Consider the following 20,977-nt stretch of genomic DNA (forward strand, 5'->3'; position numbering starts at 1 on the left):
GAGCCCTGGTCTGGGAAGATCCCACATGCCGCGGAGTGACTGGGCCCGTGAGCCACAATTACTGAGCCTGCGCGTCTGGAGCCTGTGCTCCGCAACAGGAGAGGCCGCGACAGTGAGAGGCCCGCGCACCGCGATGAAGAGTGGCCCCCGCTCTCCGCAACTGGAGAAAGCCCTCGCACGGAAACGAAGACCCAACACAGCCAAAAAAAAAAAAAAAAAAAAAAAAAAGTAAAATTTTTACATCTGAAGAAAATCTAACATTGTTTAGAGAAAATGCAAGGCAAGCATTTTTAGAAGAATCTGCACCAATATTTCTATCAACACAAAGTTGAAAAACTTTCAAATACCTTTAATGTAATAAAAATATAAATCAATTTAACAAAATCTAAAGTCTAATTCTGAGGACAATGCAGTTCCTCAGAATAATTTAGCAGGTAGATCAGCCAAATAATAGTGTACTGGGGACAAAGCTCACATTTCTTACCACTGGGTCTTTAAATTCTAGAAATGAAAACTCAAGATCCCTAAAATGTTTTGGAAGGCAAGTTACAGCAGAAGGAGAAAAAAAAAGAAAGGGGAAAAAAAACACCACATTCACACAGTTCCAGGTCCAAAAAAAAAAAATGGCAGCTAGGCTTTGGTCTTTTCTCTCCCCCTATGTGGACACTGAAAAAAAACCAACAGCAGCAAAAGAAACCCAACTAACTTGGCCCATGACACTATTTTACAGCAGGTATTTTGAATGTGTCTCTCAGTTATCTTCTCGAGGGAGCACATGCACACACACACACAAACACACAGACACACGGTTACAGTATTTTCCACAGCAGTCCAAGTCTTTGTTCAGCAGTGAAGCACGTTTAGGGTGAAACAAGCTTATGAATTTTCCATAGGAAATCTTAACCCAAAAAAAAAAAAAAAAAGATTACTGTAAAACCTGTATATTTGATTTTTTACCTTTAGGGTAAAAAGCCAAAATAACGGAGACTTTTGTTACAGAACATGAAGAAAATTTCTTCTCACTTGCTAAAGATCCACAAAGCAGAATCACATGCAAATCCAATTAAATTCAAGTGCAATGTCACAAACAACAGGTTTAAATATTCTCACTTGTGTCTCTAAAATGACTACACCACTTGTGAAATGTGTGACTTTTTTTAGGAGAAAAAATTCTATACACCTAGGTCCTTTCTCTTTGGGTTTCCTACTTATGATTTACTTTAAACAATGATACTAATTCAACATACATTATTCTCCAAAAGGTGACACTATTATTCAATATTAAGCCTGCCTGATTAATAACTTAAAAGACATTTAGAAGTGGATAAAAATTCACACTTAGCTGGACAGTTAAACATATGTAACTGCTTAACTGCCAATAGGAAATTCAATTTATTCAGTAACTTTCATTACTTCAAAGAATACACATGAAAACCTTTTCACAGCGAGTTCCTGCCCTGATATAGTTAAATGCAAATTATCTTTTTTCCCTCTTACTCCAGAAAGCTCCTGCATACATAGCTGATACGCCACCTACTGCAAAACCGAGCTGACAGCACAGGCAACGCTGCCAGCATTTCCATTCCATCACCAGGCTGGGGCTGAATAAAGGCGTGTTTGTGTGGTAGTGTTTCTTTTTAAAAAATCTCAACGCCAAGAAGAACAAGCTGAAATAGCATTTTCAAAAATGGAGCGTAAAATAAACAGAAGAGAAAAAGAAAAGGAGTATGAAGGGAAACACAACAGCCTGGAAGACGCTGACCAGGGAAAGAACTGCAAATCCACCCTGATGACCCTCAACGTTGGTGGATACTTATACATTACTCAGAAACAAACACTGACCAAGTACCCAGACACTTTCCTTGAAGGTATAGTAAATGGAAAAATCCTCTGCCCATTTGATGCCGACGGTCATTATTTCATAGACAGGGATGGGCTCCTCTTCAGGCATGTTCTAAACTTCCTACGAAATGGAGAACTTCTACTGCCAGAAGGGTTTCGAGAAAATCAACTTCTCGCACAAGAAGCAGAATTCTTTCAGCTCAAGGGACTGGCGGAGGAAGTGAAGTCCAGGTGGGAAAAAGAACAGCTAACACCCAGGGAGACTACTTTCTTGGAAATAACAGATAACCATGATCGCTCACAAGGACTGAGAATCTTCTGTAATGCTCCTGATTTCATATCAAAAATAAAATCTCGCATTGTTCTGGTGTCCAAAAGCAGGCTGGATGGCTTTCCAGAGGAATTTTCAATATCGTCAAACATCATTCAATTTAAATACTTCATAAAGTCTGAAAATGGCACTCGACTTGTACTGAAGGAAGACAACACCTTTGTCTGCACCTTGGAAACTCTTAAGTTCGAGGCCATAATGATGGCCTTAAAGTGTGGTTTTAGACTGCTGACCAGCCTGGATTGCTCCAAAGGGTCGATTGTTCACAGCGATGCACTTCATTTTATCAAGTAATTACCTGTGTCACGAACAAAGGCAACAAGCATGCAGCCAGCAAGCTTCGGAAAACCACAGCATCAAAGGCATCCCAAATAACGTGCCCAGCTAGCTCTGTACTCAGAGACCTGCTGCTAATCAATTACTGTGAGCTAACGGTATGTAAATCCTATTGCTAAAGATGTCCTTCTCTAGGGTGTTCCTGTTGATCAGACTCGTATACTTAAAGCGAAAACAGTGATCTTCTACATATTGTAAATAAAGACGGAATGCTTTTGCTATTTGTTTGTTTTTCCTTAAGCTGTCTTTCAATCAGAATGTCTTGAGTATTTGCACAATGAACAAGCATGTACAGTATCTATCGTTCTTTCAAGTAAATGGTAATAAAATACTTTAAGGGACTGTAAGATTTTAAATCCTCTCTACTTATGGCAAAAATCTACAAAGAAACTGAACTGGTAAAATTAACCATTGAGAGCAAGACAGATGTGCAGATCTACTAAAACAGAGCTGTGGTGAAACAAAATGAGACTGTAAGAATTAAAGCTATGGATTTAATTTTTAATGGTAGGCACCAAAAGCTTGTTCACAGTTTCTGTATTTCATACTAGAATTACAGCTGAATTGATATATTGCTGCAAATTCCTAGAAAACTGCTTGATGACAATAAAAAAAAAAAGAAAGCACTACTAACTTCTTTGCTTGTATTAATAATTATAGTAAAAAGTTAAATGTGTCACTTTTAAAACAAATAGTACCTTTTGACGACCTCACACAAAATTATGCATTGATGTGGTCAACTGGCAGGCTGCAGTAACCCTGGCTGGACTTGCAAATGACAAAAATCAGCCAATTCATTTCTTTGCGGGCTGAGCTCCAACACAGCATGGATAACTTGGTCTCAATACAGTACATGGCATTAGAATAATTAAAGAGTTCATTTTCAGAATCGTCCTGTCTATTCATTTTTCAAGCTCAAAAATATTAGATGAGCATCACTAATTAAACATCCTTATGAAAGAACTTTATTCTTTTCAGCACCTCTTTTGATGCTAAACCTCAGACTCAGTGAGTTGTGGTAATTTCTTTGCTTCATACTAAATAATTAGTTATTTTTAGAAATTAAGTTTTATATATGGCTATCTCAATTAAATAATCTAGAAACGTAGCTTTAAACGTGAGTGTATTTTTTTCCTCCCAAAGAACAGCTAAATCATTTATTTCTATGCCACTTATTTTCTTTGGCTTCTAAGAACAAATTACATCTTAAATTCGCTCCTCTAAAACTTAACCATTAAAACTGATAATTAAATCTTAACTTTAATAAACTTCAACAAAATATTTCCGAAAATCTTGACTGAGGTTACATAAGTTAGCATATAAGCCAAAAGTTTGCTTACACATAAAAACTCAGCAAAGCTAATATTCATTCTCAGAACTATAAGTGACTTCCCATTACAACACCTGAGGTAATACAAATGTTGGCTGTACATACTATACTAAAAGAAATATTTAAAAACCTCTTGTACAAAAAAGTCCTTTAAAAAATTCACATTAAAAACAAAAATCTCCACATTAACCACGCAATCTTCTTTTTGTATTACAAGAAAAAAATGTTTCTATTAAAGCATCAAATTATCTTATGTACTTAAAAATGGCTTAATCAAGATTTAAAAGAACTATGAAAACAGAAAAAAATAATAAAATCTATTTTAGCAGTCACTATAATTGAACTGTTTATATACCTCTCCAGCTTACAAGTTGACTTTTCCTTGGCATTTAGACTTCGTAATGAAGAAAAGGGTAGTGATTTAATGTCAAAGCAAGATTTTCACTAACAGGGTTTCATTACAGATAATAAAAATAGCCCTGACATCTCTTTTTACAGGAAATACATCTGAACAAATCTCCTTAGAAGTATTATAAGTGAAGTTTTTGCATCAGTTCACAAAAAGAAAATTTAACTGTTATAACAAAATTATTGATGGAAACCATTACTTAAAGAAATTTGTCACTCGTGTTTTTGTACATCTCAAAAAATCGTGTCTGGAATGCACTTAATTTTTCCTCAAGCTTTTGATAAATCATAATATCCTAAAACAATTTAGGAATCTACAAGGAAATATGGCTAGATTGATAACTCTTGTGTAACTTTTCATAAATGTACCTTTTTAAATTCAAAATTACTTGCACTTGTATTTACATATTCAAGTGCCTAAATATTGTAAGTGTACAGAAAATATCTAGTTTTTAAATTTCACTATTTAAAAAAAAAAAACTTAGAAATACTTTCCATTCAAAAAATTCAAGAAATCATACAAAATGCCAACTGTAAGTCAGAGTGAAGCTGTCATAACATTTTTGTTTGTAGTCAATGAAGAATTTCTTCCTCAAATCTTTTCTCATAAGTAAATATTGCTCCAAAGAATAAATCACAAAGTGACTTGTCATCTTCTTCTTCAGAAGAAAGGTAATAAAAAATAGGTTACTGTACTTGCCATGAGCCAAACATATACACGCCTGTATTTGGAATTACATCACACAGTGATTCTGGCATTGCCCTTAAAATATTAAAAATAAACACACAGCTTATGGTGTACTATATTTCTAAAATGTGTGCAGTGTGCAGAACAAATGAAGGGAAACACTTATGAGACTTTTCAAATGATAGAAAAAAGATGAATACCATCCCAGACTGAAGATCATGACACCAATTAAGCTTGTTCAGTTATTTTTTTTTAAAGAAAATTACTTATATTTCAAGTGCTATTTTTAAGATGATAAAAAGGTATCATTTATTGTTTTATTACATGCCAGGTACCATGCTATGTACATATATTATCTCAATTAATTCTCACGATGACCCTAAGAAAGGTACTATTATTTTTTCCTTCTCACAGATGAAGAAAGAGCCTAAGAGGGCTAAGGAACCTGCTAATAAGATCATACAGTTGTTGAGAGGTAAAGGTGGAACCAACATTTGAAACCCAGCTATACCAGTTCCAGAGCCAGCAGGAACTATGTCTGCTTTTGCAGGCCACTTATCTAACACCTAGAACCTGGTGTTACAGCTTAAAACAGGCATTCATGAAGAACATGCTAAATAAAGAATACCAAAATACAGGTTTGCCTCACTTGATAAAAATCTCACAATGCAGGTATTCTTAAAATGTTGAGTAAAACAGCTGAATTTTGGGAAAGCAAATAATATTTTAAATGTCATGTCGTGTCATTTAAAGAACATGAGATGAATCATCTCACAAGAATAAAGAATATCCCAAATTTGTATATTGGCAAATCTAGATTTTCACATATCAGGTTTGCTGAAAAGGGGGGTTACTTTTTATGACTTATACAGTCCACCGAACTGACATATTTTTCCTCATAGGAAAAACATATGGCACAGTGAAACACACATGGACTCTGGAGTCAGACTTGGGTTCAAATTCAATTAACTTCCACTAATTTGCTTACATGACCATAAGCAAGACTCTTAACTTCTTTGAACTTCAACATCCTCACAGTAAAATGGAGATAATAATGACTAGTTGACTAGCATTTATAAGGCTTAAATTCTAAATTACATGTAAAATGCCTCACCCATCACAGACTTCCCATAAGCACTGGTTATTATCTTATCCAGTGTAACGGTACCTTCATGACATAACCATGAAGAACAGGCACAAAAATGCACATTTACATTAATTAGGCTTTCAACTTAGACATGAACAGAACTTTTGACAAATGCATGCTTAATACTGTGATGAATACTATAAGATACAAGAATCCACTTTGAATTAAATTGCTCCAGGCAAATGCAGTCTTCAACTTTATTAGTTTAAAAATACATATAATGAGTTTTTCTTGGGACTTTTATCTTCTAGCTTCATGCACAAAATCTACAAGATCAAAATAATCACTGCAGCTGTTTTATCAGCAATTTAAAATCAGTCAGCAATAATATATGATACCATACTCTTAAAGATACCCCTGTCTAATAAATTATGATCAAATGCCTTAAATTGAAATGATGTCAGTCAAGGTTAAAATCTGAGTATCTGAATCATAATTATCTTGCAAATAAAGCAGAAATGTAATATGGACTATCCAAAACAGCATGCAACTTATAAATTATTTGTATTTAGCTTTTTAATATTTTTTATTTAAGTATAGTTGATTTACAATGTTGTGTTAATTTCTGCTGTACAGCCAAGTGACTCAGTTATACATATATACATTCTTTTTTATATTCTTTTCCATTATGGTTTATCCCATGATACTGAATATAGTTCCCTGTGCTATACAGTAGGACCTTGTTGTTTATGCATTCTATATGTAATAGTTTGCATCTACTAACTCCAAACTCCCAGTCCATCCCTCCCCCTCTCCCCCTCCCACTGTATTTAGCTTTGAAATATATAATGGCTACTTCTGTAGCAGACTTATCTTCCTAATCTTATTTTGCCTAAGCTAATATTAAAATTAATTTGCTTCTGTGAATAAACACCAAGGGGGTGGGGATAAAGGACGATGTGCTGGGCAGAGGGAAATATCTAAGATGAAATTTTATTTATTTATTTATTTATTTATTTATTTATTTATTTATTTATTTTTAACATCTTTATTGGAGTATAATTGCTTTACAATGGTGTGTTAGTTTCTGCTTTGTAACAAAGTGAATCAGTTATGCATATACATATGTTCCCATATCTCTTCCCTCTTGCGTCTCCCTCCCTCCCACCCTCCCTATCCCACCCCTCTAGGTGGTCACAAAGCACCAAGCTGATCTCCCTGTGCTATGCGGCTGCTTCCCACTAGCTATCTATTTTACGTTTGGTAGTGTATATATGTCCATGACACTCTCTCACTTTGTCACAGCTTACACTTCCCCCTTCCCATATCCTCAAGTCCATTCTCTAGTAGGTCTGTATCTTTATTCCCGTCTTGCCCCTAGGTTCTTCATGAACTTTTTTTTTTTTTCTTAGATTCCATATATATGTGTTAGCATATGGTGTTTTTCTCTTTCTGACTTACTTCACTCTGTATGACAGACTCTAGGTCCATTCACCTCACTACAAATAACTCAATTTCGTTTCTTTTTATGGCTGAGTAATATTCCATTGTATATATGTGCCACATCTTCTTTATCCATTCATAAGATGAAATTTTAAATTTGCCTAATTTATAAAGAGGTGACTGTATTCCCACTTCTTCTCTTTGCAAAGATACACAATAGTTCAAGAGTTTCTATCAAACAAAAGTCACTGATAGAAGTCTTATAAGCTATTACAAATAACTTACATTTAATTAAATCTTTCCAATAATGCAAAAACTATACAATATTAAGCATTCTGTATGTAAAATATGGCAATTCTAAATTTATCTAAATTACTACTTATTTTAGAAAAAATACTGAACTGGATATTAAAGAGTTAGACAATTATACTTCTTTATTATCTGTCTTAAAGAACTGTTCCCTAGCATAAAATATAACACAGTTAACCTAACAGTACAGCAGGTTTTTCCAAACCAAGGATTCCAGAATATTCAGTTACATTTCAAAGCAAGTTTTACTAGTTATTTTTTTTTAAAGATCTAGTTAATTTTGTAAATTTCTTTTTGAAGAAAGGCCCAACTTTTCAAAAGTAATTTTGACTATGGCCTTCTAGAATCTTTAGCACATATTTTTCTACATCACTAAAGTGTAAAATTGGGCAAATTTACCGATTTTTAAAAAAAATTTCACCCTACTGATTTTGCCTCGTTATAAAAGAGATTTATTAACTAATTTTAAAGGTTCTTAAAATTGTTGAATGATACCAACTTTAACCTCAATGGTTGCTTGAGTTTGATAACCTTCTATGACTTAATGTGGTTTTACAAAGGACTACAACATTTAGCATTTACTTCAGGTACCATACCATTTGATGAATTTTTATTTAGGTTTATTTTAAAAAAACATTAAAATTAAATATACATGCAGACATCCTAAGAAAACTGCTTTGAGGTTTGCATATCTTTTCTATCCACGTACAGATATTTTTAAAGAAACCACCATGGAAAGAAAAAGGAAAGACGCAGGGCACGGTGGGGCGTGGGGTGGGAGGGAGGCGCAAGAGGCAGGGGATTTATGTACACGTACAGCTGACTCACTTGGTTCTACAGCAGAAACTAACACAGCATCGTAAAGCAATTATACTCCAATAAAAAAGAAAAAGAAAAAGGAAAGACTACATACAGCTGTGTGCAGAAATAATTATTAATAAAGTTTGATGATTACTGGAGAGAAACATCAAAAGAATCTAAAAGTCACAGGTGACTGATTTATAAAACAACAAAACCAAAACAATGCAACCACAGCCATTTATGACACATATATGTTTACTTGTTACAACACAGCCAGAAAATAACACATTGGGATTCAATATATAAATATTCAACTACCTTGAAAACTGGAGGCAGGCTTTAGCAAAATGTTATTTTGGTTCCCAGTTATATATCCCTCCCCTCTTTTTTCTATCTTATCAAAATTTAGATTATTTGGATATAAGGCAGATTGTACTTAATAAGAGGCAAGAAAAGAAGGCTCGACTATAGCTCTATTATAGAACAAAAATCTGTGTATTGTAAAATTCACTACATGATGAATATATAGAAAAATAGCAAAGCTTGATATAAAAATTTGGTAGTTAACAATGAGGTGTTTTAATGAAGCAAGGGTAATAAGCATTAAGTAAAATCATTCCCAATCTTCATTCTGTATCACCCTAAGACTTTCCATTTAACTAAAGCATGTAATAAAGACATTTTTAAGTAGAATTAATTCTCTTTATTAAAAAAAAAAAGAATATGTACCAATCAAAGTAAAAAAAGACATATCAACTCCACCAATGTTAAGAACTGCTAATGAAGCAAAAAAAGATGAAACTTCTACAGAGACTAATGGTTTTCCAACAAGGGAACAACCACTACCTACCTAGCTCTTCCCTTCAAAGAAATCATCTATGGTTGTTTCGGTACGTTTCAGCTATTGTATTATGGTATTATAAAAGATCACTACCCTGAAAAGTATATGAATGGGTGGAAAGGAATAAGAAAAAGTGGGACGTGCTGGTAATCTAACCTTTTAGCAAAAGTCATAAAATGCCTGGCATTCACTGAGACATTACGATTTATCAGTCAGTACTTAGTACTTTATTTGCCTTATCTCCTTTCTAGTAGAGCTACACCGATTGCTAGTTACTTCCCCAACACTCATTCTTCCCTTACTTGTTAGTAACTGAACCCTAATTCCATTGAGGTGGCAACTGTACCCAGATAAAAACCTGTATTTCCTGATATTCTGTGGCTGCAAGGTCAAGTTATCGAGTTCCGACCAACTGAATATAAGCAAAACTGAGAGGGTGTGACTTTTGGATATGGTCCTCTCACAAAGCTGGGTGAGCCTTTCAGCCTTGCCCTCCTGCCTCCATTTTGCTGCCTGGAATGTAGATGTGATGTTTATAACCACAGCAGTCATTCTGGATCACCTTGAGAACGGAAGCCACAAACTAATGATGGCAGACAGTTGCTGATAACCATGGAACCGCCATACCAGACCTGCACTTCTTACCTCGGAACTTCTGTACAAAGAAGAAAAACGCATTAAGTCATTGATACTTTAGATGGAGGTGGGTGGTATTAAAGCCCCCGTTTTACAGATGAGAAAAGAGACCCACAGAGTTAAACAACTTGCCTCAGGCGCACCGCTAGCAAGCAATCTCCAACCACTGTGTAAGACCACTTTCACCCAGGCACCAGGAACTGAGCGGGAGACTCAGCAAAGGACGTGAGCCTTGAAAATGGGCAGGATAACGTTGAAGGGAGGAGGGCATCTCCACTCAGTAGACTATGCCAAAACCTGGCTTAAAATACTGGGAGACGCCAAAGTTAATGAAAAGGGCATCCAGTCAGCCTGGTGAGTTGCTACAGAAAAACCACACTAGAACAGAGAATCCATTGATGAGAAGTGCGGGGCCACAACCACAGAAAGGAAAAGGGGTAACTGATAGGTCCGGGAATGAGTATAACCTGGAGAGAAACCTCTGTGAGCCAGGCAGATTTTTCCTCATTCAGGTACAGATTCACTACTGGATTAAATCCAGAAGAATAGCTACCTGGGAATAACCACCAAACTGATCTCTAAAAATGAACTAAAAATTCTTAATGGGAACATCTAAGAAAAAGTAGAATATCTTTATGCAAATAGGGGGAGAGAAAGGGTGTTTATATATCAGGTAGGCACAGGAACAACTTCACAGATTTCTGAGATATAGTCAACTTTTATACTACCACCCCCTCCCCTGCTTTGGGGGTGGAGGGGGAGTGTGAGGGTGGAACGGAGAAGAGCATAATCCTCCTGTTTCCCTGAGGTATCAAGCAATTAAAATACTTAGGATGAAAAAGCATCTTGCACGCTCTGTTTTAGAGTCTTCTGGGAGGGAATGAAGTAAAAAAACTGAGAAAGAGAAGCAGTCTGAAAAACTGAACTTGTGGAAGCTGGGAGACAGACATGATCAATTTTTTAGAAACAGTAAGGGATGAATGAACGAAGAGTTACATAAGGAGCTACCTCCAGACACAGAGAGGGGCCCGAGGCTTTAACCAGCAGGGCGGCTGTTTGTTCCCTAAGTAGCTAGTATTATCTTCAATTTTCCAAATTAATAAGCTTGTAGTAAACTACTCAAATAATTAGACATTTTCCCCAAGAACAGGTTAACAGAAGGATCAAGAAAAGCTACTGCTAGCTTTTTTACACTTAAGTTAAAATACTGGAGCACAGATGATAAAGCTCACATACTTTTTTAAATAACCAGATAAAAAGTGACCTAAAGGACACGGATAAGTGAGTTTTTCTGGTTATATAACCCAAATTTGATGATCCCGTAAGAGGCAAAACGTACTCATGCACATATTAACAGATTTATTTTATATTTACTTCTAAATACATACTACTTGTTTTTGTATTGCACAACTTTAAAAGATAAAACACAGTTACTGTTGCTTAAAACCTTATTTTACACAGCCACATGGGAGGCAAATTATTTATAAATCATTAGAAGACTTAAACACAAGAACACAGCGCAAAAGAGTTCATCAGAAAGAAAAAGTATTTTGAAAATTAGTAAACAAATAAATGAAAGATGTCAACTAAGACCAATACAGTTAAATAGACCCGAATGTTGCCTTGCATCTTTTAGCTTCTAGTCACTTACAGTGCATTAAATAACTAAACAGATGAGGACAGACAGAGAAATGTTCTTATTCTAAAACACTCAAGGAAGATGCCCGCTACCCTAGTTCCTACCAGTCTTTTATAAAATTAAATAGAGAAGCACAGGACCAATGTCAGTGCGTGGTCAATCTTTCTGGATTGAACACACACCTAACTAAAGCTGCTAATAATATCTTCTGCTTGGCTTCACATTAATGACAGACTGCTTTTAAATTTTCTTGTAATCTGATACAGGCCAAAGCAATTCATTTTCTTAGACCCATATTTTTAAAACATATTTACACCGGACACTTATTTAAAATTGTCTTTGTAGCCAAAGACCCTTACACCTTTAAGTTTATTGCTCAGCTCTGTTCAAAATCCTAGCCTGCACAATTACAGGCTCATATTATATGTGCATAATAATAATAATAATAGTAATAAAATTAAATTAAAATAAAAATGAATAAAAGGTTAAAATGAGCATTAAATCATGCCAGGCACTCTGCTAAAAACATTGTTATTGCTACATCTAATTTTTTTTTTTTAAGAAATTCACGGTCTTTTATTTATTTATTTATTTATTTATGACTGTGTTGAGTCTTCGTTTCTGTGCGAGGGCTTTCTCTAGTTGCGGCAAGTGGGGACCACTCTTCATCGCGGTGCGCGGGCCTCTCACCATCGCGGCCTCTCTTGTTGCGGAGCACAGGCTCCAGACGCGCAGGCTCAGTAATTGTGGCTCACGGGCCCAGTTGCTCCGTGTCATGTGGGATCTTCCCAGAGCAGGGCTCGAACCCGTGTCCCCTGCATTGGCAGGCAGATTCTCAACCATTGCGCCACCAGGGAAGCCCGCTACATCTAATTTACAAATGGAGAAACTGAAGTCTGGCAAAGAAGTGTGTCAAAGACTTCAGATCTCCTAATGAGAGATTGAGGAGGGTTTTAATTGAGCAGTCAGGTTCTAGAACCCATTCTCAATTACTACCACATACATTCTGGCAACCTACATTCTCCTTCTAGCTTTGAAAAGTAGAAAATTGATTTTTTCCTCCATCTATGAAAATAGTGTTCATCAAACAACTTAAATCAAACAACGTAAATATGATTCAGAGGTGAGGTGCTTAGCTCATCAAAAAAGTGTTTTTAAGAACATTAGAGATGTTTACATATGTAAGTAATTGACACATTTTAAATAGTCTTATAGCTCTTCATTCGAAGATTCTCCCCAAATCTCTCTGGGCCAAGCTTTTTGACTCTGATTTATTGTTTTGAAATAATGACAATGACTTTCCTTAAAACTACTATGAATTGGGATTTCCCTGGTGGCGCAGTGGTTAAGAATCCGCCTGCCAATGCAGGGGACACAGGTTTGATCCCTGGTCCGGGAGGATCCCACATGCTGTGGAGCCACTAATCCCATGCGCCACAACTACTGAGCCTGTACTCTAGAGCCCGAGAGCCACAACTACTGAGCCCGCGTGCCACAACTACTGAAGCCCACATGCCTAAAGCCCGTGCTCCGCACCAAGAGAAGCCACCGCAATGAGAAGCCCGTGCACCGCAACAAAGACCCAACACAGCCAAATATAAAATAAATAAAATAAAGTAAGTTAAAAAAAATAATAATAAAAAAGAATCTGCCTGCCATTGCAGGGGACACGGGTTCGAGCCCTGGTCTGGGAAGATCCCACATGCCACGGAGCAACTAAGCCCATGCGCCACAACTACTGAGCCTGCGCTCTAGAGCCCGCGAGCCACAACTACTGAAGCCTGTGCACCTAGAGCCCATGCTCTGCAACAAGACTAAATGAAAAGTACAAATCTATTTATACAGTTAATACTAAGGTTAAATAACAGGAGAATTAGCTGCAGAACAGAATGTTAATCTTTTTTTTTTTTAAAGGAATTCCTTTATTTTTATTATTTATTTATTTATTTTTAGCTGCGGTGGGTCTTCGTTTCTGTGCAAGGGCTTTCTCTAGTTGTGGCAAGCGTGGGCCACTCTTCATGGCGGTGCGTGGGCCTCTCACTATCGCGGCCTCTGTTCTTGCGGAGCACAGGCTCCAGACATGCAGGCTCAGTAACTGTGGCTCACGGGCCCAGTTGCTCCGCGGCATGTGGGATCTTCCCAGACCAGGGCTCGAACCCGCGTCCCCTGCATTGGCAAGCAGACTCTCAACCACTGCGCTACCAGGGAAGCCCCAGAATGTTAATCTTAATAAAGTGAAAATACAACCAATGAAACTTGAGAAATTGTGTTTTGAGGAAAATAATTTCCTAATTTTTCATAACAGAGAATCAACAGATTGTCAAAAAATGAAACCTGGAGTTAAAAAAAATAAACAACGTAATGACTCCAATCCCTTAACTTCTCTCCCCTCACATCCACACCCCCAACCCCCAACTTTAGAAGGAGCTCTTGGGAACTCATATTTTTTGTGGAAAAGAAGCATTTATCTGACATTCAGCAATTCTTTCTATTATCTTTCTTCTGTTAATTCAAGTAAATTAACTAGCGTTCTTCCTATTCCCTATAATGGTGGTCTAAGTTATTTAGATCAAATCTCACACCAAAAACAACTGTAAAAGCTGAATAAAATTTTGAACGTATTAAAAAGACAACAGGATAATAAGTAATCACCAAGTTCCAAAGATAGGGAAAACAAGACTCTCTGAGGTCGTGGGCCAATCCGAAGAACACGAGACCCTTTGTTTAGACAGATGCCCAAGGCAAGTGTGGGGGGACAGAAATCAAAGTCCAGAGCGCGCACAAGGTGGAACGCCTAACAGAAGTTCCTTACTTTAAAAATTAAAATCCCAAAAGACTATACCCACAGGGTGAGAGTAAACAGGATGTGGAAAAGTCCCCTAACATTCTATAATTTAAAATCTGCCCACTCAGACTAATCAGTGAATTCTGCTAAATATTTAAGTTAGAAATAAACCCAGTCTCACATAAGTTCTTCTTGGTATCAAAAAAGGGGGTCACCTCCCCAATTCGTTTAATGAAGACAGTATAACCTCAACACACCAAAACCTAACAAGGACATTAGGAGAGAGGAAAATTATGGGCCAATTTTACTCATGAACATAAATGTAAAAATCTTAAACAAAAGATAAGCAAACTGAATCTAGCAATATTTAAAAGTATTATAAATCAAAGCTGAGCTGGGCTTATTCTAAGAATAGATGTTTGATTAGCAATTTAAAAAAATCAACATAATTTTCCACATTAATAAGATAAACCTTGTAATCATCTCAATAGATACAGAAAAGGTATTTGATAAAATTCATCATCCATTCATTGACACGCTTAGCAAACTAGGAAGAGAAGGGAATTTCCTTAATCTGATGAGGACTAACTACCAAAAACAGCAAACTAACTAAAAGTTACAGCAAACAAAGATGAAATGTTAAACAGAAAGTGACCTCATCACTTCCCCAACTAGTAAAACAGAGCAAGAGAAAGAAATAACAGGTATAAAATTTGGAAAGAAAGACACAAAACTGTGATTATATTCACAGATCTTATAATTATGTAGTTATAAAATTTTTAAAAAGTCTATAGATAAATGAGTAGAATGTATAAAGGCAGTTTGGCAAGGTTGTTGGATATAAGATCAATGTTAAAATTCAACTGTATTCCTATATGCCAGCAACAAAGAGAGGATAATCTTTTTAAAGATACTTTATACAGCAGTGTCAAAAATATCAAATATATAGGAATTATAATTAAAATATATAAGAAATCTACAGAGAAAACTATAAACATTACTGAGAACAATTAAAGAAGACTTCATAAATGTAAATAAAAGATGTTAAATTTTCCTAAGCTGCTATAGAGAGTCAAGACACCCCCCGCCCCAGCCAAACCCAGTCAAATGCTTTGTGGAAAATTTCAAGATGATTCTAATATATATAGAAATAGAAAGGGGCCAAGAACAACCAAGAAACTCCTGAAGAAGAACAAGGTGGGAGGGCTTGCTGTCCTGGATATCAAGAATTATTAAGCTAGAAGAGGAAAGAAAGTGTGGTATTGCACAAGAATAAATGAATTGACTAACGGAACAGATAGGAAGTCTAAAAACAGACCTGTGCTTCAATAGATACTTAAGGCAAAGATGACACTGCATAACAGTGAGAAAAAGATGGTTTTTAAAACCATCTTATGGTGATATTCATCCATAAGGAGGAAAAATAAAATTTGACCCCTATCTCACACCATACAGAAAAAACAATTCCAGGTAGACTGTAGATCTAAATGTGAAAGACGAAACAAAAGAGCTTCTGGAAAATGATAGGAGAATACCTTTATGATCTTGGAAACTGAAAGATTTCTTAAATGGGTCACAAAAAGCACAAACCATAAAAGAAAAGACTAATAAATTGGACTGCACTAAAGACAATAAATTCTGTTTATCAAAAGATACCTTTAAGAGAGTGAAAAGGCAAATCACAAAATAAAAGACATTTGTAATCCATGTAACTATGGGCTATACCCAGAATATATAAAGAATTACAACTCAAAAAGAAAAAGTCAGTGCAATAAAAAATAGACAAGAGATCTAAACAAGCATTTCACAAAACAGGAAATCCAAATGGACAATAAATATATGACAGGGGTTCAACTTCATTAGAAATCAGAGAAATGTCAAATCAAACCACAGACAAGTCACTACACATCACGATACCAGTTAACATTAAAAAAAAAAAAAAGGACAATACCATTGGAGAGGAATTGAAACAAAAAGAACTCACATGCACTGCTGATGGGACTATAAACTGGTGTAACTTCTTTGGAAAACAGTTTGGCATTATCAGCTAGAAGTGAACATAAACTCTGTGACCAAAGTCCACACTTAGGAACATACCTTTAAAATTTCATGTACCAGGGCACAAGTATAAACATGTGACAACAGCACTGTTAAAAAGTCACAAATATCCAGCAACAGTAAAAATGGATAAACTGAGTTAAATACACACTGTGGAATACAGCAGAGAAAATGAATAAACTGATGCTATATATAACATGGATTAGCGTTAGAAAAGAACGTTCAGTGAAAAAGCCATGCCAAAAAATAGTGCATACTCTGTGATTCTATTTAACATTCAAACACAGGCAACATAAAATATATTGCAGAGGGATGAAGGCTTAAATGCCAAAATTATGGGAAAAAAAGTGATTATCATAAATGTCAATGATAATGGCTACCTCTTTGGAGGAAGGAATGAGCTATGACAGAGGAAAGATATCCATGTTCTATTTCAACTGCTTATGTTAATGCATTTTTTCTGTATGTTAGTGTTCATATTTTAAAATGTTTTTTGGGACTTCCCTGGTGGCTCAGGGGTTAAGAAACCGCTTGCCAATGCAGTGGACACAGGTTCAATCCCTGGTCCGGGAAGACCCCACATGCCGCGGAGCAACTAAGCCTGCGTGCCACAACTACTGAGGCCACGCACCACAACTACTGAAGCCCCTGTGCTCTAGGGCCCGTATGCTGCAACTACTAAGCCCGCGTACTGCAGCTACTGAAGCCCACGCGCCTAGAGCCCGTGTTCTGCAACAAGAGAAGCCACCACAATGAGAAACCCACGCACCACAACGAAGAGTAGCCCCCACTCGCTGCAACTAGAGAAAGCCCGCGCACAGCAACGAAGACCCAACGCAGCCAAAAATACATTTAAAATTTTTTTTAAATATTTTTTAAATTATCTATATTGTTATTCTAAAAAATAGCCACTCTGAAAAACAGTTTGGCAGTTTCTCACAGAATTTAACATGCATTACCATATGACCCAGCAAATGCCTTCTCGGGCTTAAATAAAAACTTACGTTCCCCCCAAAGTCTATACACAAATGTTCGTGGCAGCTTTACTTGTAATAGCAAAAGACTGGAAACAACCCAGATATCCTTCAAAGAATGACTAGACAAACTGTGATACATCCATACTATGGAATATTCAGTGATAGAAAGGAATAAATTATTGAGACATGCAAAACCTTGGATGAATTTCCAGGAAATTTATGCGAAGCGAAGAGAGCATTTATATAATGTTTATTTACATAACATTTATGATACTTTTTAAGTGATAAAATTATAGAAATGGGGAACAGATCAGTTGTTGCCAGGGGTTGACGACGGGGCTGGGGTAAGCGGGGGTTGGGGAGTGGGAGGAAGGTGGCATGGTCACAGAGGGTAACACAAGGGATCTCCGTGGGGATGGAACTCTCTGTACATTCATTATGGCAGTGGCTACATAAAACTACACATGTGGTAGAAGTGCATGGAACTAGACACACGCAAATAAGTACAGGTAAGACGGGGGACAGCTATCTGAGTAAGATCAAAGGAAGTCAATATCAAAGTCAGTGGACTTACTTACAGTTTGGCAATATATTACCACTGGGGGAAACTGCATAAAGAGTACACAGGATCTCTGTATTAGTTTTTACAACAACATGTGAATGTACAACTATCTCAAATTAAAAGTTTAATTAAAGTAATTTCAAAAACAGAACAAACACAATTTCTCTCTACCTTTCTTTCTGTCTCTGTGTATCTTTACGATGTACGGTTGGAATGATGTTCACCAAATGATAATTACAATACTTATTCCTTGATGGTGTAACTCTGGGTGATTTGAATGTTCCTATACTGTTATAATATTTTTTATAACAGGCATCTGTTTTTAGAAAAATAACAAGTCATTACTTATGTTCTTTTAATTTTTAAAAAATTATTTATTTATTTATTTATTTATTTTTGGCTGTGTTGGGTCTTCGTTTCTGCACGAGGGCTCTCTCCAGTTGCGGCAAGCGGGGGCCACTCTTCATCGCGGTGCGCGGGCCTCTCACTATCATGGCCTCTCTTGTTGCGGAGCATAGGCTCCAGACGCACAGGCTCAGTAGTTGTGGCTCACGGGTCTAGTTGCTCCACGGCATGTGGGATCCTCCCAGACCAGGGCTCGAACCCGTGTCCCCTGCATTGGCAGGCAGACTCTCAACCACTGCGCCACCAGGGAAGCCCTTACTTATGTTTTTAAAAGGCAATACAGTATGAAACTTATGCTCTTAAAATTGTAAGACACTATTAAAAAATTAAGAAGAACTAAATTAATGAAAAGACATCTATGTTCATGGATTGTAAGACAATATTGTTAAGATGACAATACTCTCTAAATTGATCCACAGATTCAACACAATCCCTCCCAAAATCTCAGTTGGTATTTTTGCAGAAATTAACAAACTGATCCTAAAATTCACAGGAAAATTCAAGGACCCAGAATAGCCAAACAATCATGAAAAATAAAATGAAGCTGGAGAACTCTCAACTTCACAGTTTCTTCACAATTTCTAAATTTACTACAAAACTATAGTAATCAAGACTGTGGTACTGGCATAAGGATAGATATATAGAGCTATGCAACAGAACTGAGAGTCTGTAAAAAAATTTCTGATTTTCCACAATGGTGCCAAGACAATTCAATGGGGAAAAGATAGTCTTTTCAAAAAATAGTGCTTGGACAACTGGAGATCCACATGCAAGAAATGAAGTTGGACTCTCACTTCATACCAAATACAAAATTAACTCAAAGCAGACCATAACCGAAATGTAAGAGATAAGACTATAAAACTCTTAGAACAAAGCATAGGAGTAATTCTTTATGACCCTGAGTTAGGCAAAGCCTTCTTAAATATGACACCAAAAACAAAAGCAACAAAAAGGAAAAACAGACAAATTGGATTTCCTCAAAATTAAAAGTTTTGTGCTTTAAAGAATACCATCAAGAAAGTAAAAAGAGAACCTACAGAATGGGAGAAAATGTTTGTAAATCATATAACTGATAATAATACACATGTATACAGCTCTTACAACTCAATAACAAGAGACAACCAAGTTTAAATATGGGCAAAGGATGTGAATAGAAATTTCTCCAAAAAAAACCCAAGAAAACAAAAAAAAAAACCCCAAACAAAAAACAAATGGCCAACATACACATGAAAAGATATTTACATCATTAGCTATCAGGGAAATGCAAATCAAACCCACAATGAGACCACTTCACACTCACTAAGATGACTATAATCAAAATGACAGACAGGACTTCCCTGGTGGTCCAGTGGTTAAGACTCCGTGCTTCCACTCCAGGGGGCACGGTTTGACCCCTGGTTGGGGAAGTTCCACATGCTGCACTGTGCAGCCAAAAAAAACCAAAAAACAAAAAACAGATAGACAATAACAAGTGTTGATGAGGATGTGGAGAAATCAGAATGTTCATATACTGCTGGTGGGATGAAAAATAGTACAGCTGCTGTGGAAAACAGTCGAGCAGTTCTTCAAAAGGTTTAACATAAAGTTACCATACGATCCAGCACTTTACTTCTAGGTATATACTCAAGAGAAATGAAAACATAAGTTCACAAAAAACTTGTACACAAATGCTCACAGCGGCACTATTCATTACAGCTCAGAAGTGGAAACAATCCAAACATCCATCAATTGATGAATGGATAAGTAAAATATGGAATATCCATACAATAGAGTATTATTCAGCAATAAAAAGGAATGAAGTACTGATTAATGCTAAAACATGGATGAAGCATTATGCTAAGTGAAAAATGCCAGTTACAAAAGACCAAATATTATATGATTCCATTTACATGAACTACCCAGAATAGATACATCTATAGAGACAGAAAGTAGATTAGTGGTTGCCTGTGTGATGGGGGTTTGGGGTGAAAATAACAAGTGACTGCTAACAGGTATGGGGTTTCTTCTTGCAGTGATAAAAATGTTCTTAGTTCGATTGTGGTGTTGGGTGCACATCTCTGCAAATATACTAAAAAGCATTGAATTGTACATTCTAAGTGGGTAAATTGTTACTAAGTGAATTATATATCAATAAAGCTGTTCTATTTAAAAAGGCAATCTAATGCAAATACTTTTTCATTTACAAGACCACTAAATGACATCACGTTTACTTATAGACGAAATAGGGAATTATGAAAAATTCAGAAATTCAATGCAATGTTTAAGCAGAAAACAGACAAGTTTTCATTTTGGAGCTATTTACTATTTTATTTTATTTTAAATAGGAGGGATAAGAGCAATCCTTAAAGAAGGAGTAGGATCTAAGGACCAAACTAACATATGCACAGAAAAGGTGATAAACCTGGAATTTGCTTTGAAGTAATCTAGCAGTGGATAAGGGAGGTAGGAAAGGGAGATAAAAAATGTAACAGGACTGGCTGTTGTAAATTTTTGAAGCTA

At 36.2% G+C, this 20,977-nt stretch overlaps 2 protein-coding genes across 2 annotated transcripts in view; one reads left to right on the forward strand and one right to left on the reverse strand.

The window, feature by feature from the left end:
* Positions 1-20,977, reverse strand: part of GTF2F2 (general transcription factor IIF subunit 2) — a 145,190-nt gene that overhangs the window by 80,954 nt on the left and 43,259 nt on the right. The window lies entirely within an intron of this gene.
* Positions 242-2,733, forward strand: KCTD4 (potassium channel tetramerization domain containing 4). Its single transcript, XM_082365705.1, has one exon. The coding sequence runs from the start codon at positions 1,688-1,690 to the stop codon at positions 2,465-2,467; it is 780 nt and encodes a 259-aa protein (XP_082221831.1). The 5' UTR covers positions 242-1,687; the 3' UTR covers positions 2,468-2,733.

Source organism: Balaenoptera borealis (assembly GCF_965194805.1).
Source record: "Balaenoptera borealis genome assembly, chromosome: 18".
NCBI classification, from domain to species: Eukaryota; Metazoa; Chordata; class Mammalia; order Artiodactyla; family Balaenopteridae; genus Balaenoptera; species Balaenoptera borealis.